At 39.4% G+C, this 15,518-nt stretch overlaps 1 protein-coding gene across 6 annotated transcripts in view; it reads left to right on the forward strand.

Annotated features, from left to right (window-relative positions):
• The window catches only part of dclk2a (doublecortin-like kinase 2a), a 353,107-nt gene that overhangs the window by 196,302 nt on the left and 141,287 nt on the right, over positions 1 to 15,518 (forward strand). For all 6 annotated transcript variants that reach the window (XM_069926428.1, XM_069926430.1, XM_069926432.1 and 3 more), the window contains exon 3: positions 15,203 to 15,305. In XM_069926428.1, the coding sequence (XP_069782529.1) occupies positions 15,203 to 15,305 (103 nt within the window). The remainder of the gene's footprint in view (positions 1 to 15,202; positions 15,306 to 15,518) is intronic.

The following is a 15,518-nucleotide window of genomic DNA, read 5'->3' on the forward strand; positions in this document are numbered from 1 at the left end:
TAGTATGAATTGGGAGGGAGAGCTCGTAAAGTATTAGCATGGCAGTTAAAAATGGAACAAGTTTCTAGAACAATAAATGCTATAAGACATGAATCGACGATTATGTATAAACTTCAAAAAATTAATGATGAGTTTCATATGTTTTATAAGAAATTATATACCTCTGAAGTATTGGAAGATGAAATCAAAACTGAAATTTTTTATCAGTTTTAACTTTACCTTCCTTGAAGAATATGGATATTAAGAATTTAGATGCTTCCCTCACTACTAAAGAATTGATGGAAGCACTCCAATCTATGCCGAATGGCAAGTCTCCAGGCAATGATGGGTTTACCTCTGAATTTTACAAGGCCAATCTTCAATCCATATTAGTATCTTTCCTATAATTCCAGGGCTCTTATCATGTTTAGCAACTTCATACCTTTTCAGAGGCTTTCTGGAAATCCGAATAAAACAAGATCCACTGACCCTCCTTTGTCTTTTTTGCTCATTACTACTTTGAAGAACTCCAAACAGATTTGCCAGGCAAGATTTCCCCTGAAGGAAACCTTGCTGACTTTGGCCTATTGTATTTTGTGTTTCCAAGTACCCTGAAACTTCATCCATAATTCTGAGCAGCTCAGTTAGCTTAGCAGTTAGCGCAATGCTGTTACAGCACCAGCGATCAGGACGGGGGTTCAATCCCATGCAGTCTGTAAGGAGTTTGGACGTTCTCCCCATGTCTGAGTGGGTTTCCTCCCACCATTCAAAAAATGTACCAGGGATTGTAAGTCCATTGGGTGTAATTGAGCGGCATGGGCTCATGGACTGAAAGGGCTTTTTACTGTGCTGAATGTCTAAATTAAACTAAATTAAAATTTATAATGGACTCCAGAATCTTGCCAACCACTGAAGTTAGTCTAACTGGCCTTTAATTGTGCCTCTCTCTTTTCTTAAAGAGTGAAGAGATATTTGTGATTTTCCAGTCCTCTAGAAAGATCATTAGTAATGTGTTCACAATCTCTTCAGCTACCTTATTTCATAATCCTGGGATGTAGTCCATCCAGTTCAAGTAACTTTCCACCTTCAATTCCTTCACCTTTCCAAGCACCTTCCCCTTAGTAATAGCGACTACACTCATTATGACCCCTGACTCTCTCAAATTTCTGACGTATCACTGGTGTCTTCCACAGTGAAGACTGACACAAAATACCTATTTAGTTCATCTGCCACTTCTCCAGCATCATTTTGCAGCAGTGCCACGTGCACACTTGCCTCTCCTTTACTCTTCACAGATTTGAAAAATCTTTTGGAGCCCTCTTTTATGTCATTGACTGGCTTACTTCCATATTTAATCTTTTCTTCTTGTTACTTTCTGTTAGTTTTTAGAAGCTACCCAGTCCTTTGGCTTCCTGCTAAGGTTTGCAACACAATACACCTTCCTTTTTCCTTCTACGCTGTCTTTGACTTCCCTTGTCAAGCACAGTTCCATCACGTTCCCAACAGTACCTGGGGATGAAATGATTCCAAATATTTTAAACGATTCCCAGAAACTCCTGCCATTGCTTCTCTAACATTTTCCTTGACGTGGCCCATTCAACTTTGGCTACCTCCTCTCTCCTCCCTCTCTAGATACTTTTACTTCACTGCAATAAGACATCTAATTCTGACTTCTCCCTCTCAACATACAGAGTGAATTATGACCACAGTCTCCTGATAGATTTTTTTAACCAGAAGTTCCCTGATCATATTCCATTTGTTGCACAGCACCAAATCCTTAAATTCCTTTTCTTCTGATCCAGCAGCAACATGATTTTCCCAGTTGACCTGCATATTGAAGTCCCTATGACCACAGTAACATTGCCTGTCATACATGCTTTCTTTCCTAAAGCCCCCACTGTCACCCGTACAGGGATTAAGAATCTCCAACCTGTTGGATGAGCTCAAGGGCTGGATCCGCTGGCCTGTCTCACTATCAGCCACAGTTTCTTGTCCCAAAGCACAGATCGAATTTGAAGCAGTTAATGTAATGGGTATGATGGCCTCCTGAAATGCAATGTCCAATTAACCTGATATGTCACAGTTTCAAGTTCAACTTCATCAGCTTTGGTCACGAATTCTTTGAGCAACCAACACTTGCTGCAGATGTTGTCACCTGGAACGACAATGGGGTCCACCAGCTCCCACATCATGCAGCTACATCATATCATCTGATCCTGCATCCCTTCTCTATTTAATTAGGTGTAATTTGTTGTCTTGTATTTAATTGCCAAGTTGCCAATAACATTGTTCAGTCTCAAGTAACAGCACACCAGGCAATTAGTGTGTTTGAGTAGTTTAAAGAGGAACTTTTATGAGTCTTATCTGTTTCCCTGTGAAGTCTCTGCTCACTGATTATGTGACTTATATGGAAGGATTGTAGATATTAAAATTAGATACATGATACAATACGATGCCTTTATTGTCATTTAAGACCAGACTGTAAAATAGTACACAGTAATAAACGAGATAACATTCCTCCAAACCATAATGCTATATCACGAGATTTCACAAAAACAACATAGACAACACAAGACTACGCTATTCCTATACCAGATAAAACAAAAGAAAAAATAACTACACGAGACTGAAACCCATAGTGCAAACAATACAGCAAAAGATGAAAAAATAAACTAGACAATAGTCACAGTGGAGATGTCTTCATTTTTGTAGACTTAGATTTTTTTAAATCTAGTAGCTTGAAGTGAAGAACTGACACACAGTTCACAATAGCAATGGAAAGACCCAACATCCTCCTCATCAACCCCGCCATCTGCCAAAGGGCCCTGATCTCCAGAAGCTCCAGGCCAGGCACTCGACATGGCCAATCCAGGCTTCCTGACACATCCACTGCAAAAATCATAGATGTCCAGATCCTTCTAGCCAGGCACATAATGCAGCCCACTCTGGCACACCTCCACAAACCCTACCACAGTGTCTCCTCCTCAGCCACTGGTAGCAAACAACATTGAAGCCTGGAGGCCTTGTCCCCACAATAGAGGCCCGATCACCGCAGCACGGTAACAGGCCATTTCGGCCCACGAATCCGTGCCGCCCAATTTACACCCCATTAACTTGCACCCCCCCCGCCCCAGTAAGTTTTGAATGGTGGGAGGAAACCAGAGTCCTCGGAGAAAGCCCATGCAAGCATGGGGAGAACATACAAACTCTTTACAGACAGTGCGGGATTCAAACCCCAGTCCAGTCCCTATCACTGGCGCTGTAAAAGTGTTGTGCTAACCACTATGCCAACCATGCCACCCTAAAGAAAAACAATAAAATTAAAGTAAGAATAGATAAGTAATCCTGATCTGAATCAAAATTGCCTTTTCTACAATATTACCTGAATGATCTCCTGCTCAATTCATGTGAAAGTGATTTATATTAGTAAATAACTTTTTTTTGTTGATGTATAAAAGCTCTGGTTACAAATATTGGTTTGCGTACTGCAGAGCAGTGACTCTGGCTTATCCAGAAGGCTGGTACTCCAATCCATCTGGGAGGGGGAAGAGAATGTATGTCTGGAACAGCCGAGTTTCTAATTTTTCCCTGCAGCAGAGGTCAGTCATGGATCAAAATGAAAGCTTCTGTTATCTCTAGTCTGGAAATGATTACTATAAAATACAGGCCTGCAATGTTGTTTTATAGGAGTGATTACAGCCAGAATTGTTATATTAGTCAATTTTATCACTTGTAACTGCAAGGAAGCAGGTTCCATCTTTTGTGCAAATTGTGTCCAGCTGGTATAGCATTTTTATTGGCCTCTGGCTCAATGACAGGCTGGGGTTTTATTAACCAACCAGAGTATGGTTCTGTCACTCTCACACAGAGAATAGATTGTAGACCTTTGTTAATGATATGGAAACAAAATTAGTTACTGCAGGTTCCTGACAGGCTAATGCTATAAATAAATTAGAGACGATGAGTAAAAAAATATTCTACCAAGGTAAACTACCCTCACCTTCCTTAAATAATGTTTTGCAACACAAAAAGGTCATGACCTTGCTTTAAAAATAGTTCAAGTTCAAGTTTATTGTCAAGTTTATTATCAACCGATTGCACAAATACTACCCGATACAACAGCGTTCTCTGGTCCTATTTGCAAAACCTGCAGACACACAATCAGACAAAACATACATACTGACAAACAATGCATATGCAGGACAAATATGCATAATGAAAATAAATATTTTTTTCTGCTTAGTAAATATTAGTTTCTCTGAGCAGTTCCTTTGGTTATTCAGCATTCTCAAATAATTAAGCAACCTGAAGGGGATTGGTTTACCTTCATGCGTGACTGCTTCAGGCTGTGCATGGAACCAAAGTGCTGTACAAGGGCACCAAACACTGCTATGTGCTGAGGTTCTACCTGGCCCAAGCATTGCAAAGGATGGGTCTGGCCCCATTGCCACACGATGTCCCAGACAACTGGGCTTTGCCACACTAATTACACTTTGTGGAAATTTTTTTATCAATCAATTTTAACCACAAGTCCATCAGGCATTGTCAGAACAAAATATCCTGCAGTCACTGAGAGGCAAGGTCTCAATGGATACTGCATGTTACTGCATGTTCCCTGAGCATGTTGTCAAAGTCATCTGGCAGAATGCTTCAACACCAGTGGTTACTAACAAACACCAGGACCTTGTCTGGCTGGTGGTGAGAGGAGCCCTCCTGGTCAGATCCTTCCTGTGCAAATATCACCCACAATGCACCTTGTCTGTGAGATGGTTGTGGCGGAGTAGAGACAGTTGCCCACCTCTTTGCAGAATGCAGAGTTGCTCAGAGTCTGTGTGGAGAAGGATGCACGGGTCCTTGACCTGATTCATCTGAAGCCTCAGCATGATAGGCTGATTTACAGGCTGTTCCTGGGGGCACATACAGAGTCAGGCATCCAGAACTACTGGAAGACCATCAACACCTGATTCCTGTTTAATCAGTCTTGCTGATGAAACTTGCCCCCTTCAGGGTTCTCCAGATGATCCTCCTTCTTTCAGACAGCCAGTCTTCTCCTTTGACTAGGCAATCTTCCAAAAGTTTGCCAGCTTTATGCTTCTGGAACTGATTTCTGTCTCCTTTCTCTCTGTTTCACACCCTCCCTCTCTGAGAGCAAAACTGTTCTGTCTACCTGCAAAAATCACATGCTGTATGCCGCAACTTTGTTGCTCTTTTTGCAAAAAGCACTCTGCAAAAGTCCAGCAAATATTCTGTGTTTTAAAATGTTTGTGTGCAACCTGCTCTAATAATCCTTCCCAAACACCTCTAAATACTCTGTCACAATGTAAATAGTCTAAGAATATTTAAGATCCTCACGGGCATGCTGTCACTTTGATCATCCAAGACATGCTGAACTGCCTTTAATGGCAGTTTGGAGTGTTAGATGATATTAACGAGCTATTTTCTTCATCTGATGGTCAAGTCATGCTGTTTACAACTCCTATGGCACAAAGAGGAATCCTACTTAGATGGAAAGATCCTGTCCACCCATTGGTAGTCAGTGGTTATGTCATATCATGTCTTGCCTTAATATAGAAAGGATCAGATGTTCTGCATTAAATTTTGAGTCCTTTTATGGACTTTTTTGTGTTTATTAAATCTGTTTATCTTGATCATTGAATGTATTAATTTATGTACATTTTTCCTTCAGTTAGTAATGTTTTATAGATTCAGCGGAACTATACTACCTTTAGTTTTATGTCAAAACTTCCCTTTTTTTTCGATAAGGGGCTTAGAGTTCTTTGTTTTTTGTAATTCTGGCAACCTTGTATGGGGAAGGGGTATATTGCTATTGTTTAATTTTTGGAAATGTACTTAAATTCTTCATATTTGTTAACCTTGTGTTCTCTCTACAATGTGTGCTTGTTTTAAATTTTAAAAATTGAAAGAAAAAAAAAGTACAATTCAAAGTTTAGATTTATTGTCAGAGTACAAACATCACATCACATACAACCTTGACATTCTTTTATAAAGTATCGTTTCTTTTTTAATATAGTTTTTTAAGTATAGTTTTCTTTTTAAAATATAGTGAAATTTCAAAATGATTATATCTGTTTCAAAGAATGAGGTGACAACTGGATAATTTCTCAGAAACACAACAGGAAATTGGAGCAATCTCTAAGGACCTTGCTACCAATAACTGCACGAATGGCAGCTCTCCATGAGGACAATACTAGGTGTTCAAAAGTGTACATCTACAATTGATTTTAAACTATATTTGTGTTTTTATTTTCTCTTTCTCTATCTCCCATTTTCTATCATTCTTGACTTTTTTAATCAATGTTTACTGGGACTCCAATAACCTATTAATGTAATAATCATGCTCTTTTTCACTGTGCAATGGCCTTTGTTCAGTTTTATTGGCCTTCATCTAACTAATGAATGCTGGTTGTTCAGATCTTCTCCCAAAAGATTAGTGAATTGAAATAAATTTTGTGAAGATTACAGTTGAATATATCCAGTTAGAGTTTCCGCTTCTAATTCTTGAAACAATAAAACTGCTTCTCTAAACTTACTCCCAGTTAAATTCTTCTGTGTGAACACTTATTTAATTTCTACCATCAGCAAACTCCAGTAATAATATCAGTTCTGTTCCAACGAAGTTTTGCGTCTGAAGATTTTTGCATCTCAAATAATTAGCAAGATTTTAACCAATGGCATAATCCAGCTCCAATTTGCACGATTCCATGGTTGTAGCTAAGAAAGCCATCAATTTATGAATGTGCTTCTAAGAATATAATGTAACACAAAAGGTAGCTTCCTTTTATCTTGTACACGTTACAGTTTGATTTTTGTAGTGCATTTTATCCTGACAAGTGTTTTAGCAGCCATTATTTCCCTTGAAAACAAAAGTACATAAGTTTTGGTTGCAAGGTAACTGATAGCTTGCTAAACTAGTACGCCAGAAATGGGAAAGGTTAAACTGTCCTCTGAAGCACACATTTTACTTGAGCTATTTGGTGACTAGATATCAAAAATGCAGGTCTGGCAGATCATCATGCAGATTGTTGTGCAAATGTTGCCATTTTACAACTTCATGCTTCAACCTAAACCCTGGCTTAACCCTGAACAGCTAAATGTGGATTGAATAAAATGAAGGAGCTGCTACTAGTGCCATTAAAAGAGATTGTGACATTTTGTAGTTTGTTTACGAGGTTGTTTTTTTTCTGTCAGTTAATTTTATTGTCTGGAGGGTGCTGAAGTATGTTTTCGTTTTCGAAGGTTATGCCGAAAGATATTACTTCTAAGTGACTGGTTGGGCTTCCTCTGGGAACTGATCGCGGCTAAAAGAAAGAAAAAAGGTCAGACACAGCAGGACCAGCTGCTTGTAAAGGAAGGAGAAGGGGAGAGAGAGAGAGAAAAAAGCTCTTAACAGGAGGCTAAATTTGCCAAGGGCCTTGGGGAGCCATTCTTTCATGCTATTTTCTGGAAAGACCAAAGATTAAATTGCTTCACACAAGAAGTTATGCCTAAAATCTGCCTGCAAATGCAACCTCTCCTGCAGAACACAGCCGAAAATTTTACATGTATGATTCGTTCCAGGCTGCTTCTATATATATTTCTGCCATCATCCAGTAAACAGCACAGTGATGTAATCGGAGATGCCACTGAGGTGTCTACACAAAGAAAAAAAAGTTCAGAATCATCCCTTCCCACTAGAGACAAGCAGTGGAATGAAAATGAAGGCTTGTACAGATTGTAGGCTTTCCTGTGGTGCACAGCACCATTCACAAGATTCATTTCTTTCTCTGCACCTCATGTTAAACTTCCCTATTTTAATAAAGTGAAAAGGTTTTCATTTCCTCATTATCCATCTGGTGTGTGATCACAGGCAGCCGCCTCCTTAATTCTGCATTGTTCTCTGCCACCAGCATCTGACCATCAATACCATTCAAATGCTGGCTACTCAGTGATAAATATAGTTCCTAATGGCTCATAACTCTAATGAGGAACCATAAGAGCAGAAGTAAACCATTAAGCCCATCGAGTCTGCTCCACGATTCAAATCATGGCTGATGTATTTTTCTTTTTAATTCCATTCTCCTGCCTTCTCCCCATAACCTTTGACACCCTTGCTCATCAAGAACCTATCAACCTCTGCTTTAAATCTATCCAATGACTTGGGCTCCACAGCTGTTTGTGACAATGAATTCCACAGATTCATCACCCTCTGGCTGAAGAAACCTCCTCATATCAGTTTTAAAGGGACACCCCTTTATTCTGAGGCTGTGTTCTCTGGTTCTTGACTCTCTCATGACTAGAAACACTTGTTCCATGTCCTCTCTATCTCGTCATTTCAGTATTCAGTATGTTTCAATGAGATCCCTCCTCTTCCTTCAAAATTCCAGGAAGTACCAGCCCAGAGCTATCAAATGCTCCTCATACATTAACACTCTCATCCTCAGAATTAATCTTGTAAATTTCCTCTGGGCCATTTCTAGTGCTAGCTCATTGATAGAGGTGGGGCCCAAAACTACTCTCAGTACTCCAAATATGGGCTGACCAATGGCTTGTAATGTCATCACTTTTGTTTTTTTTTATTCTAGTCATTTTGAAATGAGAAGTAACATTGCATTTGCCTTCAACCGCAAGTTAATCTTCAGGCCATCCTGCACCATGAGTCCTAACCCCCGTTTGGAATTCACTCCCATTAGAAAAAAGACTACTTCTTTATTCTCAAAGAGAATGATCAAATGCTTCCCTACGTTGTGTTTTCTTCTGCATTGACAATAAAGTACTTACTTACTTAAATACTTATTCCATCTCCCACTTCTTTGCCCATTCTCCCAATATGTCCAAGTCCCTCTGCAGCTTCTCTTCTTCCTCAAAACTACCCACCCTTCCATCTATCTTCATATCATACACAAACCTGGCCACAGAGCCCTCAATTCCATTATTTAAATAATTTACATACAATATGAAAAATAACAGATCCAACACTGACCACTGCAAAACACCATGTAATGAGCAGTCAGAAAAGGCCCCCTTTATTCCCACTCTTTGCATTCTGGCAGTCAGCTAATCTTCTATGCGTACTGCTACCTTTCCTATAATACCACGAGCTCCTACCTTGTCTAACAGTGTCATGTTCAGCACCAATTCAAAGACTTTACATAAATCCGAATAGACAACATCGACTGACTCTCCTTTGTCTGTCCTTCTTGTTTCTTCCTCAAGGAACTCCCAACAGATTTGTCAGGCAAGATCGACCCTGAAGGAAACCATGCTGACTGGCTTATTTAATTTTGTGCTTTCAAAAACTCAGAAACCTCATCATTAATAATGGACTCTAGAATCTTACCAACCAAAGGAAATTTGTCAAAGGAAAGATTGTGCCAATGTGGCTAACAAAAGAGGTAAAGCAAAGGGGAGGGCATACAAGGAAGCTAGAATTAGTGGGAAATCAGAGAACTGGGAATCCTTTAGAAACTTTCAGAAAGAGAGAAAGAAAGTTATTAGGAAAGATAAGATGAGTTATGAAAGGAGATTGGCAAACAATATAAAAAGAGATATTAAGAGTTTTTTTAAATATATAGAGGTCATGGATTGAGAGTTGATGGGCAAAGGTTTAGGAATAACATGAGGGGGAACTTCTTTACTCAGAGAGTGGTTACTGTGTGAAATGGGCTTCTGGGAAAGGTGGTGGAGGCAGGGTCAATTTTGTCATTTAAGAAAGAGTTGGATAAGTTCCTCAACATGATTATCCAACTGCACGAAAACCAACAAGGTCGGGTCAGATACAGCAATGAGCTCTCTGAACCCTTCTCCATTAACAATGGCGTGAAGTAAGGCTGTGTTCTCGCACCAACCCTCTTTTCAATCTTCTTCAGCATGATGCTGAACCAAGCCATGAAAGACCCCAACAATGAAGACGCTGTTTACATCCGGTACCGCACGGATGGCAGTCTCTTCAATCTGAGGCGCCTGCAAGCTCACACCAAGACACAAGAGAAACTTGTCCGTGAACTACTCTTTGCAGACGATGCCGCTTTAGTTGCCCATTCAGAGCCAGCTCTTCAGCGCTTGACGTCCTGCTTTGCGGAAACTGCCAAAATGTTTGGCCTGGAAGTCAGCCTGAAGAAAACTGAGGTCCTCCATCAGCCAGCTCCCCACCCTGACTACCAGCCCCCGCACATCTCCATCGGGCACACAAAACTCAAAACGGTCAACCAGTTTACCTATCTCGGCTGCACCATTTCATCAGATTCAAGGATCGACAATGAGATAGACAACAGACTCGCCAAGGCAAATAGCGCCTTTGGAAGACTACACAAAAGAGTCTGGAAAAACAACCAACTGAAAAACCTCACAAAGATAAGCGTATACAGAGCCGTTGTCATACCCACACTCCTGTTCGGCTGTGAATCATGGGTCCTCTACCGGCATCACCTACGGCTCCTAGAACGCTTCCACCAGCGTTGTCTCCGCTCCATCCTCAACATCCATTGGAGCGCTTTCATCCCTAACGTCGAAGTACTCGAGATGGCAGAGGTCGACAGCATCGAGTCCACGCTGCTGAAGATCCAGCTGCGCTGGATGGGTCACGTCTCCAGAATGGAGGACCATCGCCTTCCCAAGATCGTGTTATATGGCGAGCTCTCCACTGGCCACCATGACAGAGGTGCACCAAAGAAAAGGTATAAGGACTGCCTAAAGAAATCTCTTGGTGCCTGCCACATTGACCACCGCCAGTGGGCTGATATCGCCTCAAACCGTGCATCTTGGCGCCTCACAGTTTGGCGGGCAGCAACCTCCTTTGAAGAAGACCGCAGAGCCCACCTCACTGACAAAAGGCAAAGGAGGAAAAACCCAACACCCAACCCCAACCAACCAATTTTCCCCTGCAGCCGCTGCAACCGTGTCTGCCTGTCCCGCATCGGACTTGTCAGCCACAAACGAGCCTGCAGCTGACGTGGACTTTTACCCCCTCCTTAAATCTTCGTCCGCGAAGCCAAGCCAAAGAAAAAAAGAAGGATAAGTAATGGATAGGAGGGGGATGGAGGGATATGGACAGAGTGCTGGTAAGTGGGATTAGAGGAGGGTACTTGAATCAGTGCGGACTAGAAGGGCCAAATTGGCCTGTTTCCGTGCTGTAATTGTTATATAGTTAAATGGCTGAATATATAAAGAATAAAAGAGAGACACATGTTGACCTAGGACTGATAGAAAATGATGGTGTGGAAATTATAATGGGTTATATAGAGATCACAGAAGATTTGGAGATTGTGGACCCATTGGCGATGATCTTCCAGAAATCAATAGACTCTGGTATGTTTCCATGGGGTTGGAAGGTCGCAAATGTGGTTCTGCTGTTTAAGAAAGGTGGGAGCCAGATAAAAGGAAACTATAGGCCTATTAGTGTGATGTCAGTGGTTGGGAAGATATGAGAGTTGATCCTCAAAGTTGAAGTTATGAAATACCTGGAGATGCTTGACAGGATAGGTCCAAGTCAGCATGGTTTTTAAAAGGGTAGATCCTGCCTGACCAACCTATTAGAGCTTTTCAAAGAAATCTCAAGTAGGATAGACAAAGGAGAGGCTGTGGATGTTGTATATTTGGATTTTCAAAAGGCTTTCGATAAGGCGCTGCATGTTAGGCTGATAAATAAGATGAGGGTCCATGGAATTACAGGGAAGTTATTAAACTGGATATAAAATTGACTGATAGGCAGGAAGCAAAAGTTGAAATTAAGGGATCCCATTCAGGATGGTGGCCTGTAACGAGTGGTGTTCTGCAGGGGTCAGTCTTGGGGCCGCTCCTGTTTACAATTTATATTAATGATTTGGATTATGAAATGAATGGTTTTGTGGCCAAATTTGCAGATGACACGAAAATAGGTGGTTGAGCAGGGAGTGTTGAAGAAACTATAAAGTTGCAGAAAGATATAGGCAGATTAGAGGACTGGGCAAAAATATGGCAGATGTTGAGAAATGTACGGTTCTACATTTTGACAGTGGAAATAAACAGACAGAATACTATTTGGATGGGGAGAAAATTCAAACCTTGGAAGTGCAAAGGACCTGAGTGTCTTCGTGCAGGGAAACCAAAAAGTTAATGACCAGGTTGGATTGGTAGTGAAGAAAGCAAATGCTTTGTTGGCATTCATTTCAAGAGGAATAGTGTCTCAAAGTAAAGAGGTGTAGATGAGGCTCTATGGGGCACTGGTGAGCCCTCATTTGGAGTACTGTATGCAGTTTTGGGCCTCCTATCTTAGAAAGGATGTAATGTTGTCAGAGAGGGTGCAGAGGAGATTTACTAGGATGACTCCTGGAATGGAAGGCCTAATGTATGAGGAACATTGGGCAACTCTTGGATTGTATTCATTGGAGTATAGGAGAATGAGGGGGATCTCATTGAGACATTTTGAATTTTGAAAGGTTTTGACAGAGTAAAAGTAGATAAGATGTTTCCCTTGGTGGGTGAATGAAGGACAGAGGGCACAGTCTTAAAATTAGAAGTTATCCATTTAAAACGGAGATGAGAAAAAACTTCTTTAGTCAGAGGGCTGTGGATCTATGGAACTCACTGCCACATACAGCGGTGGATGCCTGATCACTGGGAGAATTTAAACATGAAATGGATAAGTATCTAATTAGTAAGGGTATCAAGAGCTATGGGGAAAAAGCTAGAAATTGGAACTAGGTGTCAGCATAGTTCAACTTAGTGTAGAGTCACGGAACAGACTTGATGGGCCTAGTGGCCTGCTTCTGTTCCTTTATCTTGTGATCTTGTGAACCACTGAAGTTAGGCTGCACCATGTTGAGGAGAAGAATTAAAACAACTAACTATGAGGCTGGAAGGATGATTTCTGCAGAATTTCTTGCCCTCTTTGTTTGCGAACCCCCTTGTTTCATCCTAGAAATTGTTTTGCTAAGTCATTCCCAATAGTATCAGTCTCCAATCTGAAGGGAATATCTTTTGTTTCACCCTATCTGCAAGCACCTTTTATGACTGAGCTATTTCATGTTTTATGCCTTGTTAATGCATCGTCCATCAACTATGTTTAAAGTGCACATCCTCCTCATGTGGCTTTGCAAATATTAACACAATAGATAATTATGATGATATCTTAGATCATTGACAAAGACCATTAATCTTCTATTAATTTCTATTTCATGGTTATAACATTCAATATATTTTTTTTTCTAATTCTTCCTTTGCTTTTAAATTTTATTTTCTTGCCTCTATCCATTTTATATTTTATTATTATGAAAATAGCTTATATGCCTTATTTATTTTTCCAATATAAAATTTACTGTCTTAAGGACCCACAATTTTCTGTGAATGTATATGTTTCTCACTTATAATCAATAAATATAATGAAAAGTTGTAGAAATCAATGTATTAGGTTGATTATCCTTATCTTATTTTTGACCATGTTTAACTATTTGTTCTAATGGCTACAATGTAAAGGCTCCCCTTCCCATTGACCACTTGTTCTTTATTTTATCCTGATTCTCATTTCCTTCCATGCCTATTTTCTTTTTTTAAATCTTTACCTTCATGCTGGTTGATTTATTTGCGAGATCTTCAATTAACCAAAAATAATTTGAATGTTTCTGATTTAAATTAGGAGCAAATTTAATTACTTCCTGCTTGTATTTATATCATATCCTGTGGATTGATAGATTGATTTAAAATATTGGCATTTTGAAACTATTTCATTGTTAATCATGTAATAATTGTTCAATTTTTTATTACATTCTCTCACTGGCAATTTTACACTGTAACTGTTGTTTATATCTGTTGGGCTAGCAGCTGAATTTAAAAGTTATTAACCAAAAGCAAAATACTACAGGTATTGTAAATGTGTAAAAATGCTGATCAGGCATCATCTGTGGAGAGAAAAAAATAGTTAACATTTCAGTTCTATGAACTTTAATCTGAAATGGGAAAAGTTAGAAATCAAACAAATTCTAGAAAAAGAAAGAAGGGAAAGAGAAAATAAAAGTTGACACAGCTGAAAGAGAATAACTGAAGTCTGGTGAATAACTGAAAGGTGGTGTAAATATAAGGTGAAAATAAAATTTGAAATTACTGCAAGGGGAGAGAAAAAAACTGAAAGCTGGAAGCATGAGTTAAAAGGTTGGAATGACTGATTAAAATTGTTGAGTCCAGATATCTACGTGTGTCTCGTCATAAGATGAATTGCTGTTCCTCAAACTTGCATTACATTTTGTTGGAACTGTAAAATGTCAGACATGAAGATCAGAATGGGAGTGAGATGAAGATTTAAAGTAACAGGCAACTGGAAACTCAGGGTCACACTTGCACACTGAATAGGGATCACTCAATCTGCACTCAGTTTCTCCTGTGGAGCAGAGATCACATCATGCATTGTTCATTATTTACTCCAAAAATTAATATTCATGAAATCCAATGAAAACATTTTACAACCAGGTATTTCAGCCGTTACAATCTGCTCACTGATGTTTATATTTAGACTCCTGAGTTCAAATTATTTCATGGAGAGATTTAACGGTGTATTGTGTTATAGTTTTTGAAACCCTGGGTATTTCACAGTTACATAATAAATCTTTCTATGAAATCTCACTTGCACCATTTTGTTTTTTGCACATTCTACTGAGAAAATAATTGGTGTCAAAGCCTACTATGACTTCAGCCTGGGATCCTTGTTCACCATTCCATCACTCCAGCTTAAAATGTTTTCTTTCAAACCCATCTGTTGTAACCATACCTTTGGTTAACCTTTCTGGTCTTTTTCATTTCATTGGGTAACCAATGTAATGTCAGAACTAACACTTTTTGCATCGATTTATGTTGGGTAACCAATAAAGTGTTTTATAACTATTGCTTTTAGCATAAAAGGTTTCATAATTCAAAAGAAAAACAAATTGATTCCATGAGCATGAATTTATTGTCACATACATTATATCTAACAATAACAAGTAAGTTTTATATAGGAGACTTTTTACCTCAGCCTCTTTTACCGATGTTTGGTCATGGATTGAGAAGAACGGAGCCTTTAATCTTTGGAATTGTACTTGTCATTGTAGCTGAGCACTACTTAAGCTCACAACATCACAGTCAGATGAAGTGTCGACAATTAAAAGATTCATGATTGCTCACTGCTGTGTATTTTAAAGATTTATTATTTATTATAGAGCATATAGCTGCACTTTGTTTTGCAGATACAATTTCTAACCATCTACTACTTTCTTTTCAGATCATTTGCCTGCAGGATTTTTTTGGAGATGATGATGTCTTTGTTGCCTGTGGCCCAGAAAAGTACCGATATGCTCAGGATGATTTTTTGTTGGACAGTAGCGGTAAGAATCTGTGGTTCATTCTGTTTAAGATTAAAATTGATTATCTTTTTCCTCATAAATAATGCTAAAAGGACAAGGAGATTTTTCATTGCTCTATTTTTGATGTCGTTAATTATCCTATTTGCAGTTACAACTGATTAATTTGTTAGAGATTACAACAAGAGATAGCTTAATTTCTATTTGCTATCTGAGCAGATTGCTTTTCACATCAAA

This window comes from Narcine bancroftii, chromosome 3 (genome assembly GCF_036971445.1).
Source record: "Narcine bancroftii isolate sNarBan1 chromosome 3, sNarBan1.hap1, whole genome shotgun sequence".
NCBI lineage: Eukaryota > Metazoa > Chordata > Chondrichthyes > Torpediniformes > Narcinidae > Narcine > Narcine bancroftii.